This window comes from Nothoprocta perdicaria, unplaced genomic scaffold (assembly GCF_003342845.1).
Source record: "Nothoprocta perdicaria isolate Ctin4 unplaced genomic scaffold, notPer1 scaffold_120, whole genome shotgun sequence".
In the NCBI taxonomy this organism is placed as follows: Eukaryota; Metazoa; Chordata; class Aves; order Tinamiformes; family Tinamidae; genus Nothoprocta; species Nothoprocta perdicaria.
The window spans coordinates 1283025-1296923 of NW_020454317.1; the positions used below are offsets into that span (position 1 = coordinate 1283025).

At 39.7% G+C, this 13899-nt stretch overlaps 1 protein-coding gene across 1 annotated transcript in view; it reads right to left on the reverse strand.

Moving 5' to 3' along the window:
- CASR (calcium sensing receptor) overlaps positions 1-13899 on the reverse strand; it is a 40018-nt gene that overhangs the window by 10318 nt on the left and 15801 nt on the right. Inside the window, exon 4 of the mRNA XM_026054300.1 lies at positions 12438-13319. Within this exon, the coding sequence (XP_025910085.1) occupies positions 12438-13319 (882 nt within the window). The remainder of the gene's footprint in view (positions 1-12437; positions 13320-13899) is intronic.

Consider the following 13899-nt stretch of genomic DNA (forward strand, 5'->3'; position numbering starts at 1 on the left):
GAGTAGAGGGGCAGAATCACCTCCCTTGACCTGCTGGCAACACTCCTCCTGATGCAGGCCAGGATCCCATTGGCCTTCTTGGCCACGAGGGCACACTGCTGACTCATGGTTAACTTAGTGTCAACCAGGACTCCCAGGTCCCTCTCCGTGGAGGTGCTTTCCAGCAGGTCCACCCCTAATCTGTCCTGGTGCCTGGGGTTATTCCTCCCCAGGTGCAGGACCCTGCACTTGTCCTTATTGAACCTCATGAGGTTCCTCTCTGCCCAACTCTCCAGTCTGTCCAGGTCCCTCTGGATGGCAGCACAGCCCTCCGGAGTGTCGACCACTCCACCCAGCTTGGTGTCATCTGCAAACTTGCTCAGGGTGCATTCCGTGCCCTCGTCCAGGTCATTGATGAACAGGTTGAACAGCACTGGGCCCAGCACTGACCCCTGGGGGACACCACTGGCCACAGGCCTCCAACTGGACTCGGCCCCATTTCTCACCACCCTCTGAGCTCTGCCATCCAGCCAGCCCTCGATCCACCTCACCGTGCACTCGTCTAGCCCACTGTCCCGGAGCTTCCGTATGAGGATGATATGGGAGACAGTGTCAAAAGCCTTGCTGAAGTCAAGGTAGACAACATCCACGGCTCTCCCCTCGTCCAGCCAGCCTGTCATCCCATCATAGAAGGCTATGAGGTTCATCAGACATGACTTCCCCTTGGTGAATCCATGCTGACTGCTCCTCAGCAGCTTCTTCTCCTCCATATGCCTGGAGATTCTCTCTAGGATGAACCGCTCCATCACCTTTCCAGGGACAGAGGTGAGGCTGACTGGCCTGTAATTGCCCGGCTCCTCCCTCTTGCCCTTTTTGAAGACTGGAGTGACGTTGGCTCTCTTAATGTTTTTTATTTTACTTTTACTTTACTTTATTTTACTTTTACTTTACTACTTTTATTTTACTTTTACATTTAGTCTGACAGAGTTTATGATCCTTTCAGTTTTACTCAGTGACCAGAGCCCTTTTTGAATAATGCTGTCTTGCTTCTAATAAATACCCTTTATTCTGCTGCTTATCCTGGCCAGATCCTTATGACCTTTCATCACTTTTTCTTGCTATCCAGTGTTGCTTGCTTTGGACCTTTAATATTGAGGCCTATGGTAGTTAAAAAAAAAAAATGCTGACAGGCAGCAGATAAATTGGTGTGTATGTAAATGTCCAAAATAGAACTTCTGTGCACCTAAGCACAAGTGTGCTTGCTGAAAACAGTATGGGCTTGCTGAAAACAGTGTGGGCTAGTTGTAACTTCTGGTTATTACAGAACAATAATCAAACAGAATTGGTTGAAACAGCTGGACCAAACAGAAGTACCACATCCAGAATCCTCCAAATAGTAGAGACATGAGACAGTATTGTCAATTAGGAAGCTGATCAAATGTTGTGATTCTGCACTTAGGCCATTTAAAATGTGAAAAACAGGGATGAAAGGAAGAGGGTGAGTAACCTGGTTGTAGGAAAAATCCTGAAAGTCTATGAAGATCCAAGAGTCAGAGAGTGCACGCAGATGAGCACCAGGGGTTGCCCAGGGGCCTTGGCCAGCAATGCCCAAGCACAGCTGCACAGCAGGAACTAACACAGCTTTCTCACCTTCACAGACCAGCAGTGATAATCTACTGAACATAACACTGTGGGCAATGTGAGGGAGGGAGTGTGTGATATATGCCAGTAGGTTAAAAGCTCCAGTCTTGCTAATTCTAAGTAAATGCTTGTGTCCTGATCCACTATAGACTACCATTTTCTCTGTCTCACCTGTATCCGGTGCTTAAGGAGCCCCCAATCTGCAAGGATCTAATTCCCTTGGCTTTATTCTGCAGTTTTGTTTTGACAGAATTCCTGAGCAGGTAAAATGGTTTTGCAAGGGAACTGAAGCTGAGCACCTAACTGGTGTTTGTGCTGTCAAAGACAAATGATTCTTCCTCTGAGTACACGGTTGGAAAGATTCCTGTCTTGGCAGTTAATATACATTTCCCCATGCAATTCAGTATGTCTAGTTCTATCCAGGCCTATAAAACAGTTCTGGACTGATGAGAACCATTTGCTTTTCTCTTTGCTTTAGTAGGATTTCCATGCTCAGATCAATGCATAGTTCCACTTTGTGGCTTGATAGGAAGTGCTGGCAAATGAACTGAAAATGTCAAGTTCCCACATTCAATTTGAATTGCTGAGGGTCTCCTCTTCCCTGTGATTTCAGATTTGCAAACAAGCACAGGAAGAGATATTTTCGTGATGCTGAAAGGATTTAAGAACAAGGATTTAAGAACTCAGCTACCACGTTAACTTAGGCTTTCTTTAACGAAGATACCAGGATATGCCAACCCCATAAATTTTGCCTTTTTTTTTTTTTTTTTTTCCTCTTTTCCCTCAAGAGATGTCCTGAAGGCAACAAAATCCATTAGACAATGTAGGAAGTGATTTATTGCCAGGCTCAAATTCGGCCATTCCTGTTCAGCTCACTTTTTTTTTTTTCCCATTGGTTTTCTACTGGAAAAAGGTGACTATTGAAACACTTTAGCATTACAAGAGTAATACAGATGAAAAGGTTTAAAATGAGAAACACAGTTGGGATTCTCACCATAAACACCTTGTAACAAAATGAGATGCTCTTTAGCTATGCCCATTGAGCCTCATGCACAAGAAATGCCTAAGTATGTGATCACCTACTGTATAAGGGTTGAGCCGTGCACCAAGACTGAAACTGTCAGGTACACAGTAGTCTGGATTTATACAGATTAAAAAGGAAGACTGGCTCTGGAAGAAAGTAGTGGGGTAGTGAAGAGCTGAAAAGACGGAACAGTGATAGCAAGCCAGACACTGACAGAGTTCAGCTGAAGACTCAAGAATCAAGACTCTACCAAGGCTGAGAACAACCTGAGAACATTCAAAGTTGTTGCGCTTATGTGAGAACTAAATGACATCCTTTTACCAGACCCTATAGAAGGCTAAATGTACACGTCAACTCCAAATTGTCACATAATAGAAGCAATAATTTAAGCTATTCATAACCTTTATGGGAAAATAAATCAACAGTAACCACTCAAGAAAGTCCTGCTCATTATCTAGGCAACTCACTGAAAACAAACAAAGAAATAAAAAAACCCCTCAATCTATTATACATTTGAAAAAAAAAATATTATGATATTTAAGTGAGAAAGAAATACTGAAAATACGATGCCAATATATACATCAGTAAGACATTATTTCTAGGGAAAAATGAGTTTAGTTCTAATCATTTGATTAAAAATACATATATATAAATCGAAGAAAGAGTAAGAAGGTTGAGGGTCTGTGGTGGCAGCTCTTAGCCAGCCCGCCAGCCAGTTGAAGGGAAAGGAAAAAAATATAAGCTTATTTACTACAAGGAAGGAGACAGATAATGTTTATGAAACATAGCAATTTGTAGCTAATGCTAACTTACATTTTCATAGATGCAGAGAACCTGTGAAACCAACTGACTTCATTCAGGCTTTTGACAAGACTCCTGTTTATGTGATGGGCCTCATTGCTGCAAAATATCACTGACTCAAGAACAGTAAACTCTAGAGAAGCATAGGATGACAAGCTGCCATGCATACTTAGCATATTTTGAACTGATAACTCGTTCAGATGAGTTTTTCTTCTATTATGGATGTAAGATCCCTAGGCATCCAAAGGATGCTTCTCTCCTTCCCTTCTACTGTCCAACACCCTTGGTAGCAGTGGTGCTGCCATGGGCACACTTGGATTTTTTATTTTTTTTAATGAGAGAAAAGAAGATCCTCCAACAGAAACTCACAGAAATAAGGAAAGGGAAGCAATACAGATGGATTTTGTTGTAAACACCTCACTTGCTGATTTGGTGGAAGTTACTTGCCGTTTCCTTTGATTGTGCTATATTGTGAATGCTTAGTTTTCTTGGAAACTGTTGGGAGTCCAGAGATTCTTATGACAAGGAGTTGTTTGGGTGCCTCTCTACCTGGGTACAGCTTTTGTAACCAGCAATCAAGGGACCCTGCTAAGATGCTTCAATGTAGTAGCAGCTTTGGCCCTGTCTTGACACCGAGGTGTAAAATAAGTAGCAAATTAAAAGTGGCTACAGAAATAGGAGCAAGTCACTAGATCAAAAATATTGAAGGTATACATTTTCAAAATTACACTTGTCTGACATAAAATAAGGACACTCTCTGCAGGGTTAAATTTACTGTGCTATCAATGACATCGCAAAATTCCCTCTACAATGCTTCAAAGACCTGTCTACTGAGTCACAGGGGTTCCCAAAGGAAATAAGAATAGTCTTGCGGTATTTTGGCACTGCATAGCTGGATTTCTAAATTATTTCAACTACTATTAGGAGGTTGCAACACCTGTTTTGGATGGGGCCAAGAGACTCAAGAACTTGTGCTGTCCATGTGCAGATCTTCTGTCCAGTTTGTTGGTCTCCACACTGCATTCATCTTTCCATTCTAAACATACTTCCTCATTGCATGCTAGTCTTGATTTCATACAACTTAATACAAAGTTAAGAGCACATCACTGAAGTCTATGATACTGCTAAGTTTGACATCAATGGAAAATATAAAATTTTCACGTTTGCCCTTGACTAGGTCCACAAGGTACAAGAGGAAGTGAGCAGACTGGCAACACCCTCTGCATTACATTTCAAATCTACTCAATGAGATGATTTTCTAGAATCAAAGATTTATGTGGAATCAGAAAATTGAAGTGAAGCACAAATGTGGTATATGGAATGATAGCATTCTCCGAGCAGATACCCTGAGTACTAATGCCTTTCCTAATAATCAAGGATCAAAATCCTGGGAGGCGAGAGAAATGTCTACTGGGAATGCCTAAACCTGTAATAGAATGAAACACAAAATCAGGCAAGGTTCCTACTTCTCTGTCCTATCAATGTACAAATATAGTCCAGTGATGATAGAAGTCGTAGTGCCCAACAGAACAGAGCTGATCCTATGACAAGGAAAGGACTAAGAAACTGTACCTGATCTGCAGGCATGATAAGCCCAGAGTCACTTTCAAATACCATGGCTGTGCTCATTAAAATTAAAGCTAATTAAGGGATAAGGAAATACTGCAATCCTTATCATGCATATAAAGGTCAACAGCATTGTATTTATTATGGCACACTCTAGAGGAACAAATTCAACACAGATTATTCAAATAAGGCTGCAGAACACAAGTATTGCATTACTTGAAAGTAGAATCTAAAAAATCCCACCAGGCTATATATTGAGAAATTCTTTAAACATTAGGTATCATGTGAAATTATTGCAGACCCTCATGACTTACATAAGGCTGTAAAAGATAGCTAAAGGGGATAGTGAAGGAACCATAAAGCTAAATGAATTACACATAATTGCCCTTAATAACAGAAGAAAATAGGCGATTCTTATCCCAAGGGTACTTGTTTTGGAAGTCATCATATGACATTAATGGAGGTAGAAGGTCCTTAGAAAGGGATTATAGAACAGCCTGGCAATTTAAATTGGCTGTAAAAGTCCGACAGAACCAGATAGTTCACCACAGCACTCCACTAGCAATAAAAAGACTGCTAATGCAAGAGCTGGTTTACAATACTACATATAAATGCCTCTAGTCTCAAATGACCAAGTCAATAAATTAGCTAATATTATTCTACAGCAATCCTCCTCTACATCTCTGCTACACATCCAAATGTAATGCACAATCAATGCAGTTTTAAATTTCCCTCTGAACCAGTCCATACAGGACATGAAACATGAGTCCTTTTGCAAAAGCCTTTTCTCCTTCTCCACGTGCCCCTCTGGAGGGTGCCAGTCCAGCCTCTGATGGGCTGCCAATGGGAGATGTCATCGAAAATGACACAGGGATGTCCTCTGTATTGAAAGATTGGCTGGCCTGACATCGATCCCAGAGAAAAACAATGGAGAAAGAAGAGTTGAGCTGAGGCTCAATTAGAAGAAAATTATATGTTAGCATGCCTTTGAGAAATCTTGTTAAATACATCTTTGGTTGCCAAACAAACCCTTTCGAACGAAATATCTAAGCTTTACATCTAACGCAAGGCATCCACTAGAAGACTCAAGATTGCTTGTCAGATGGGCAAAATAGACATCAACGGAGACAAATCATCAGTTATGGGTAGTTAATAGGGAATTCCTCCAGCCTTGATAAACAATGGAGACAAATCATCAGTTATGGGTAGTTAATAGGGAATTCCTCCAGCCTTGATAAACAACTCAGCATCATCCAATATATTCATCAATATTCTGGCAATAAAAATAAAAGTGCTGCTGGGAAAATTTGCAGAAAAAGCATGGATTAACATGATGGCAAATTCTAAAAATGAGAATGGATTCCTGAAGGTTGCTCTCTTACATGTGTATTTAACACAATGCAACTCAAAATTATTTATCAAGGAATGGGAAATTCCAATCACAGCTACAGAATAAATAACACATCCTGCAAAGTATTGCTGAAAACTTAATGTGACCTTTCCATTGCATGCTGTGGCAAGAAAGGCTACTGTAACTAGTGCATATATAAACAGGAGAGTAATAAGTGTATGTATAGGAGGATTTTTTTTTTAATGTCTGGCTATACTGAGGCTGTTAGAGAAATACTGAACATTTGCCAAAAGGAAGGATGATTAGACAGACAATATGCAGACATAAAGCAAAAAAAAAAAGTACCGAACAACTAAAAACCACTATGTTGAAATTATCAAGATCAGACCCAGGAATAAGTTGATCAAAGAATCATTTCTTAAGAAAAATGATGAGTACTTAATCTGGACTTTTAAAATCTAACAGAGCAAGGCCAAATAAGCAGCAACAGAACTTAAAGACAATTAAGTTCAAATTAGAAATAAGATGTTATTTGTGACAGGAAATGTGACCAGCCATAGACCACACTAATAAAGAAAGGTGTCTTTTAGTCAATATGCCTTTGGGGAAAATAGATCTTGTTAAATTCACATTTGATCATCAAACACGCTCCATTGGAAATGAAATAACTAGGCTTTACGTCTAATATAAAGTATTTGTAATATGGATCAAGATTACTTTTCCAAACATGGTGTAAATCTACATAGTTTATTATACAAAAGAAAATAAACTACATGATCATTTGCAAAGTGAGCTTCTTTTAATATTTTTGAGGTTCCTGTTAAGGCTTGAGGGTCCTGTTAAGGACTGGTATAGAGACAGTCTCCGGACAAACGAAAGCAGCCATATGGACATAGGGAGAGCACATTGTCAGTGCTGTTGTATACTTGAACTGTATTTTGTTTGCTCCTATCATTATAGGGAGCCATGATATGAAAGAACCATCATGGATACCTAATCTAGACCTTACGTCACAGTTGCTTGTTTTTCAGTTTTAACAAACATAATTTGGAGAAATCCATCAAGTATAATGGCTAGAAAACTGTGTTTACTAATCGTGAAGAATCTGTTAGCAGAAATCCTGACTGAATAAATCAGATCTCTTAATGCTCTTAAGATATCATTGTATCGCACAATAATTCTGGCAAAATATCTAAAAGCCTAGGGTAGGCTTATTTTTAAAAATACATTATCATATATTATTCAGTATTAAATTTAGACAAATTATGATAATTTATCCAATTATTAAAGCTGATAGTAGAGCCTATGGCTACCCTATGAGCTCACTGTTTTCAAGTATCATGATTCTCATAGAATATCTTACATAACCAAAATTTGATTTAAATATTTTTCCAAGGTGCTAGGGGCAATAGTTTCCTTGTACATTTTCAACTGATGATGATACAGGCCTGGCCCACTCACTATGAAGTATATTAAGTCTTTCTGCTTTTGGTAGAAGAGATATCCAAATAATACTCCCTAAATTGTCTACTTAATTGAAGAGCAACCGCAAATTCTGTTCTCAGATGACAACAAATTATTGCCAGACTGATGAATCAGAAAACATATGGTTTTGCCCTTGTGAGCTGTGTTTGCTGTGCTCACCCACAAATTTCTATGTGGCACAAATTGCTTACTTCTCATTTTGGTCTCAGATTAACTATTGTTTGTCCTAAACGGCCACCTTCCCCACTGATAAGATGGCTCACTTTTTGTTCATAGCAAATATATCTCCAGTTTGTTTATAGTGCAGATTAGGTGAGGTTTTGCAATTACCTGATGTTCGGCAGCTCACTCCAATTTCATGGCGGTTCTTCCTGAATGACTGAGTCTCACAGAAGCCTCAGTTAATATCTGTTCTGCTATTGCTTCATTTTCAATATCTCAAGTCAGCTATATTTAATAAACTATTTTAAATGTCCAGACATCTTATATAGTTCAACCGATACAAAACTGATTAGATAAGTCCTTAGGCTCAAAGGTCTGGAGAGACACATGTTTCTTAAGGAACTGTCCACTTCTTGAAAGCCTTGCAGAATCAATTACCACCATACAGCCATACCTAAGAGTAAGGTTGGAGAAAGCACCAATCCATTTTCAGAATATTTACCTCTTCATAATGGGTATCACCAGCGCACAGGAAGGAACTGTTAGCTACAGTGCGCACAGCCCTGTAATAAAAGACTTCAGCTGTTGCTAGGTAGGGCCCATTTATGCTTGCCTTTTTTCTTTTTTTTTTCTTTTTTTTTCCTTTTTTTTTTTGGTTTTTTGTTTTTCTTGTTGAAGAGCACCCAAGTGCAAATCAGATTTCTAGACATAGAAGAATTTCAATGACTGCCTCTTTAACCTGCTAATCTTTTGGACAGTTAATATTTCAGCATGTGCTTTGTGTTGGTGCCTAGAAGAGCTGGTATTACTTATTAACATTTTTTTTTATGCCTGAAGTGCCCCAAATTCACGATTTCCAGTGTAACCATTGCCTGAAAATCACCTGGGAGTCTAAACTAAGGATATTTTATACCATAGCCTTTGCCTTCTCATATCCACAGGAATCCATCTTTCCCATTTAATTGCAATGCCTTTACTGTGAGACAGAAGAAGAGGCTCATAAGCTGCTTGTTGACAATCAACAAGAAGATAAATGCATGGTTTCAAATGCAGAGGGACTATATCAGGGTAAAAACTGTTTTCCTGTTCTCACACAGAAAGAATATGGAGTAATGAATATCTGCTCAGAAGACTGATTAGGATCCTTGTGGTTTATTTAATGCCTCAAAGAGTGATAAATCTTTTCTCAGACCAAGAAAATCAAGGAACTTGAAGACCAAGAGAAAGAAGACTTGAGAAATTTTACCAAGGAAGATGTTAATAAAAGAAGGTTACAGCAGCAGACTGTAACCTTGACTGTAAACCTGAATTTGAGCTGTTGCAAGATAAAGGGATGCGGAATTCTGACAAGACATACCTGTGAACTATGCTTTCTCAGAGCACTATCAGTCCAGGAGACCAGAGCCCACATCCCACTTCTTGACATGTTGTCCCACCACTCAGTTCTAGGGTGCATGGAACAGCCTGTACTTGAGCGGTCCATGAACAAGACAGTCCATGAATATGAGCAACACACAGCATTAGCTTTATTCAATATAATTTCCTGAGAAAAATCACAGCTGACCAGGGAAAAAAAAAATCAAAATTTGATCTGATCTTGATGAATACTGTGCAAGATACAACATAGCTAATGACATATATAGAGAATACTACCTGGTCTTTACCAATGTCCTGCACAGCTCAGTGTGCACCTGGACTATCTTCTGTCCTGCGGTAGGGTAATTTCATGAAACATTACTGCAGTTAGCATATACATTTTTCAGAATACCTGCAGCATAGACATCTTACTTAAACAAGTAGCTACAAAATGTAGAGAAGAAAGTTGTTACTATCTAACATTTTAGCTGAGGCAGAATGCAAAAAAAAGATCTTACTTGCCCTATGGTGAAACATACACCTTTCTCAAACTGTACATGGTCAATTCATAGTTGTTGTATTGCACCTAATTTAACAAACTCACAGGAATCCTGATCTAGGCTTCATACTGTCCAGTTCAGACAAAACAATCACTGTAGTAAAAATGTGATTTGTATACAAACTTACACATATTCCTCACAAAAATTATATAAAATAGTTCCCTCCAAAAGGTTTATATTCTGAGAAAAAAAAAAAAAAAMAGCTAGCAGACAATGAATGAATTATAAGTCATATGAGTTAATGGGCTAATGACAGTGAAAGGCAACAAAATTAATACTTAATTCAATTGTAGAACACACCTCAGAAGCCACAGATCTCGGTGGCACAGGGTGTTCTGGACAGGAGTTTAGGTTAATGGAGCCACAAGTTCATAGGGGATGCCTTATCTCTCCAACATACCACCTGGTTCATGCTTTCAGACACTATTAGCAGCTGCTGCTTTCAATCTCCAGTGTAGGGTTTTCTTAACACCTTCTTCATGCTCTCAGATTGCTTTATAATAAGGAACATTGAACTGATTTTGTGACCACTGGTAGAAGTACCGCTGGGAATGAGTTTCATTTGAATAGAAAGGTTTCCGTCAAACTTAGATTCTAGTTGATCAGAATACTGCTCTCTGTAGATGCTGGAAGATTGTATGTTTGCAAGATGAACTCATTACCCCAGTGGCAGATGAAAGCTACCCGAGGGTAATGAGGCGCAATGCCTGATGTGAAGTAGATGTGCACACAAATCTGGCATTTACCTGCTATTCATGTGTGTGATTTTGAAATGAAGTGAAAAACTGCACAAATATCAAATAAACTTGATCACCGCCACCACATAATAGCAGTTATTTCAAATATAACCTGTTCCTTTTATAACACCCACTACTCCTATCCACTCATGTTATCCCCTACATATCCCTTCTTGTGGCGCTTCCCTCTTTTGCAGCAAGTATATTACTCAATGTATACACAGATATGTTTCACATTTTGATACAGTCATCCTTTAGCATCAGACAACAGCATAAAAATAAAAGGACCTTCTTTCTTATTATGGTATCCTTGGAAAGCACCACACTATTTCACTGTGCTATTGTATGAATATTCTGCTCTTTTTACTTTGCAAGTTGACAAGGCATGAGAAAATCAATCAAAAATATATTCTGGAACATTGTAACTAACATAGTCAAAGCAAAAGTCATTTACAACTTGCCCACTCCTGCAGTATGGTCCTGAAAAGCAGAACAGGATTGAAGAGAGAGACAGCAATTGCAAAACTCCCCTAAACCAGAGTCAAGTCCAGTCCCCATCAACTCAGAGTAAAGTGATTTTAGAACTCCTGAGGTACCTAGAACTAAAGCATACAGGCTCCTGATAAATGCCCCGATAAAAGTAGAGTTTGACCAACTCACTGATGTTTATACGCTGACTGAGATTAGACAAGAACCGAACTGCAGTTCCCAACCAAACTGAGTGCTGTCTCAACATTTGCAAAGTTTGTGGTATGTGCCTTTATTTTGGTGACTAGCTAGAATAGATGAAATTACATACACAGTGATGTGATCCTCATTATTTCCTATAATGTGGTTCTGATTTCATATATGCTTGATCTAAGTTTTCACTCATGGTCAGAGCTGGGAAACCAGAATTTGCTACATATTTGATAGTCCTACAGGCTAGTTCTCTTGTTTGAGAGTGTACAAGACATTAAAAACACGTGCTGATTATAATAGTGGATAGCACAATCAAACACCTGGGGTATTCCATCTCCATTCTGATTCAAAAATCAGAAAACAGAATGCAAGAATATTATCCATATGATAGTGAGCAGAATACATCTACTGGACTAGTAAATGTGTCTGAGTCATTACTATTGTCTTACTATATACTCTTACTATATACCGTCTATATACCATTGCATATAGCTTCACAAATATCACTGCCAAATCAAAGCAGCTACCCATTATTTACTAATAATTTTAGACATTAAGACATTATTTTTCTTCTATATTTTTCTTTAGTTCTATTCTATATAAGCTTAAAACTCTAGAAAAGAATATGGGCAATGTGGAAAATTGCTGGGGGGCTGCAAAGGCTGTAGAACTTGCAAAAAAAAAAAAAAACCCACAAAAAAAAACCCTCTAAAATTGTTTTCCTTGGTTACGTGCTCTCTCCAGGCCCTCTTGTTTATTCTAATGGCTCAATATATTGTAAGGGCTAAGTTACAGGCTGCATAATTGTGTGAGCGTACACTTTTGGCCTGTAGCAAATATAAAGAAATTTAATTTAGTATAAAGTCCTTTCACCACCCGCAAACCTAACACAAATTATCTTACATTCACTGGAGGGTGGAAGCAGGCAGCTACCTGACATGCAGCTAAATCACAGGAGCCTGACTGTGTCTCTGAGATCAGAGATTACCAATGGTACCCCTTTCTCAGGAGAGCTCCTGGAGAGCTTGCCTTTTCTCTCTCTCTCTCTAAATACACATGCTGCAGACAGACCATAATATCAGTGAAAAACTTACCTGCCATGCCTCGACCTTCTTAATATCTGCACATGATCCATTAGTGAAGAGTCCTTTCCCAGGGGTACAGGTGTATATATCCTGCAAAGCATGGGCAATAGAATATACTGCCAAGTACACGTTGTAAGATATCCGCAAGTGTGTGTAGTCCATGTACGGTGTCTCCACACTGGTGATGTTCTCATCCCCTGTACATGGAGGACGGAAGGCAGATGTACCATTTCCAGTTCCCATGCTTTCTTCATGGCCCTTGTGGAAGGAACCTGAGCCTGGTGAATTTTTGGACCCATCAGGGAGATAACAGTTAAATGTCTCCTCCCAAAACTCCTTGGCAAAGCCATTGTTGGTAGACTTCTTGGGATGTACCTTCTGCAGAAACTCACGAAAACCTGGAATCTGTCCTGCTTTCAATGCAAACCCAATGGTGCTACCGATGACATGGAAAAATTCTGGCATGGCTATCAAAGATGAACTGGCCCAAGCCTCGCTTGCTAGCCAGATCTTGCCAGTGATGTTTCTCCTGACTATCTCTTTGATGAGGGGTTCCAAGTCTGGGCCACTGGAAAAGACAACAATCACTCTTGCAGTGGAATTCTGGATGACCTCCACTACCTGCTGGATCTCTTCTTCATCTGAATACTGAGAGATGAGCTCACTGAAATCAATGCAGATGTCTCTCTCCTCTGCCTCCTCACGAAACTTTTCAATCCCTGGCCGGCCATAGTCATCATCAGCTGCGATCGTTCCAACCCAGTTCCAGCGAAAGTATTCAATGATATCTGCCATTGCAGTTGCCTGATGCTCATCATTGGGGATTGTGCGGAGGAAGGACTTGAACTGGTTCTTGTTGCTCAAAAGACGACTGGATGAGGCATAGCTGACCTGTGAGAGTACAGGGAGAAAGCAACACAAACCATGAAATGGAATGGCTGGGAATAAATTGCCTACATCTACCTAGCACCACTGTCAACTTGTGTAACCTCAGAGATAGTGAAGGGAGAGCTATGCACCACACTGTCAGCACCATACTTTCAGCCTTTGATTGCACAGAAACCACTCAGAGAGACTGCATATCACAGAATCGTTATGGTTGGAGAAGACCTTCAAGGTCATCAAGTACAACCATATATTCTTGTAGTTGTGAATATCTTGCAGAGGTACAAATACTGGAGCAGATGCTCAGACCAGAGGGACTGGATCAAGCCTATGTTCAGTTAGGGATCTGAGGAAGAGACAGAGACACCATCTAGGAGGAAAGGCAAAGAGGTTTGCCACAGACTACCTATGCACACATGTCTCTCCAATTCCTGTCAAATCCAGAAAAAAAGGACATATCTTTCAGATAAATTAAGACTGTGCACATCATTAGGAAAAATACAAGCTTCTGTCCTGAATGGCACATGAGACAGCAGCCTTGTATTGTCTTCCCAGGCCTATTTTAGAAAGCATTTTCTTTCTCTCC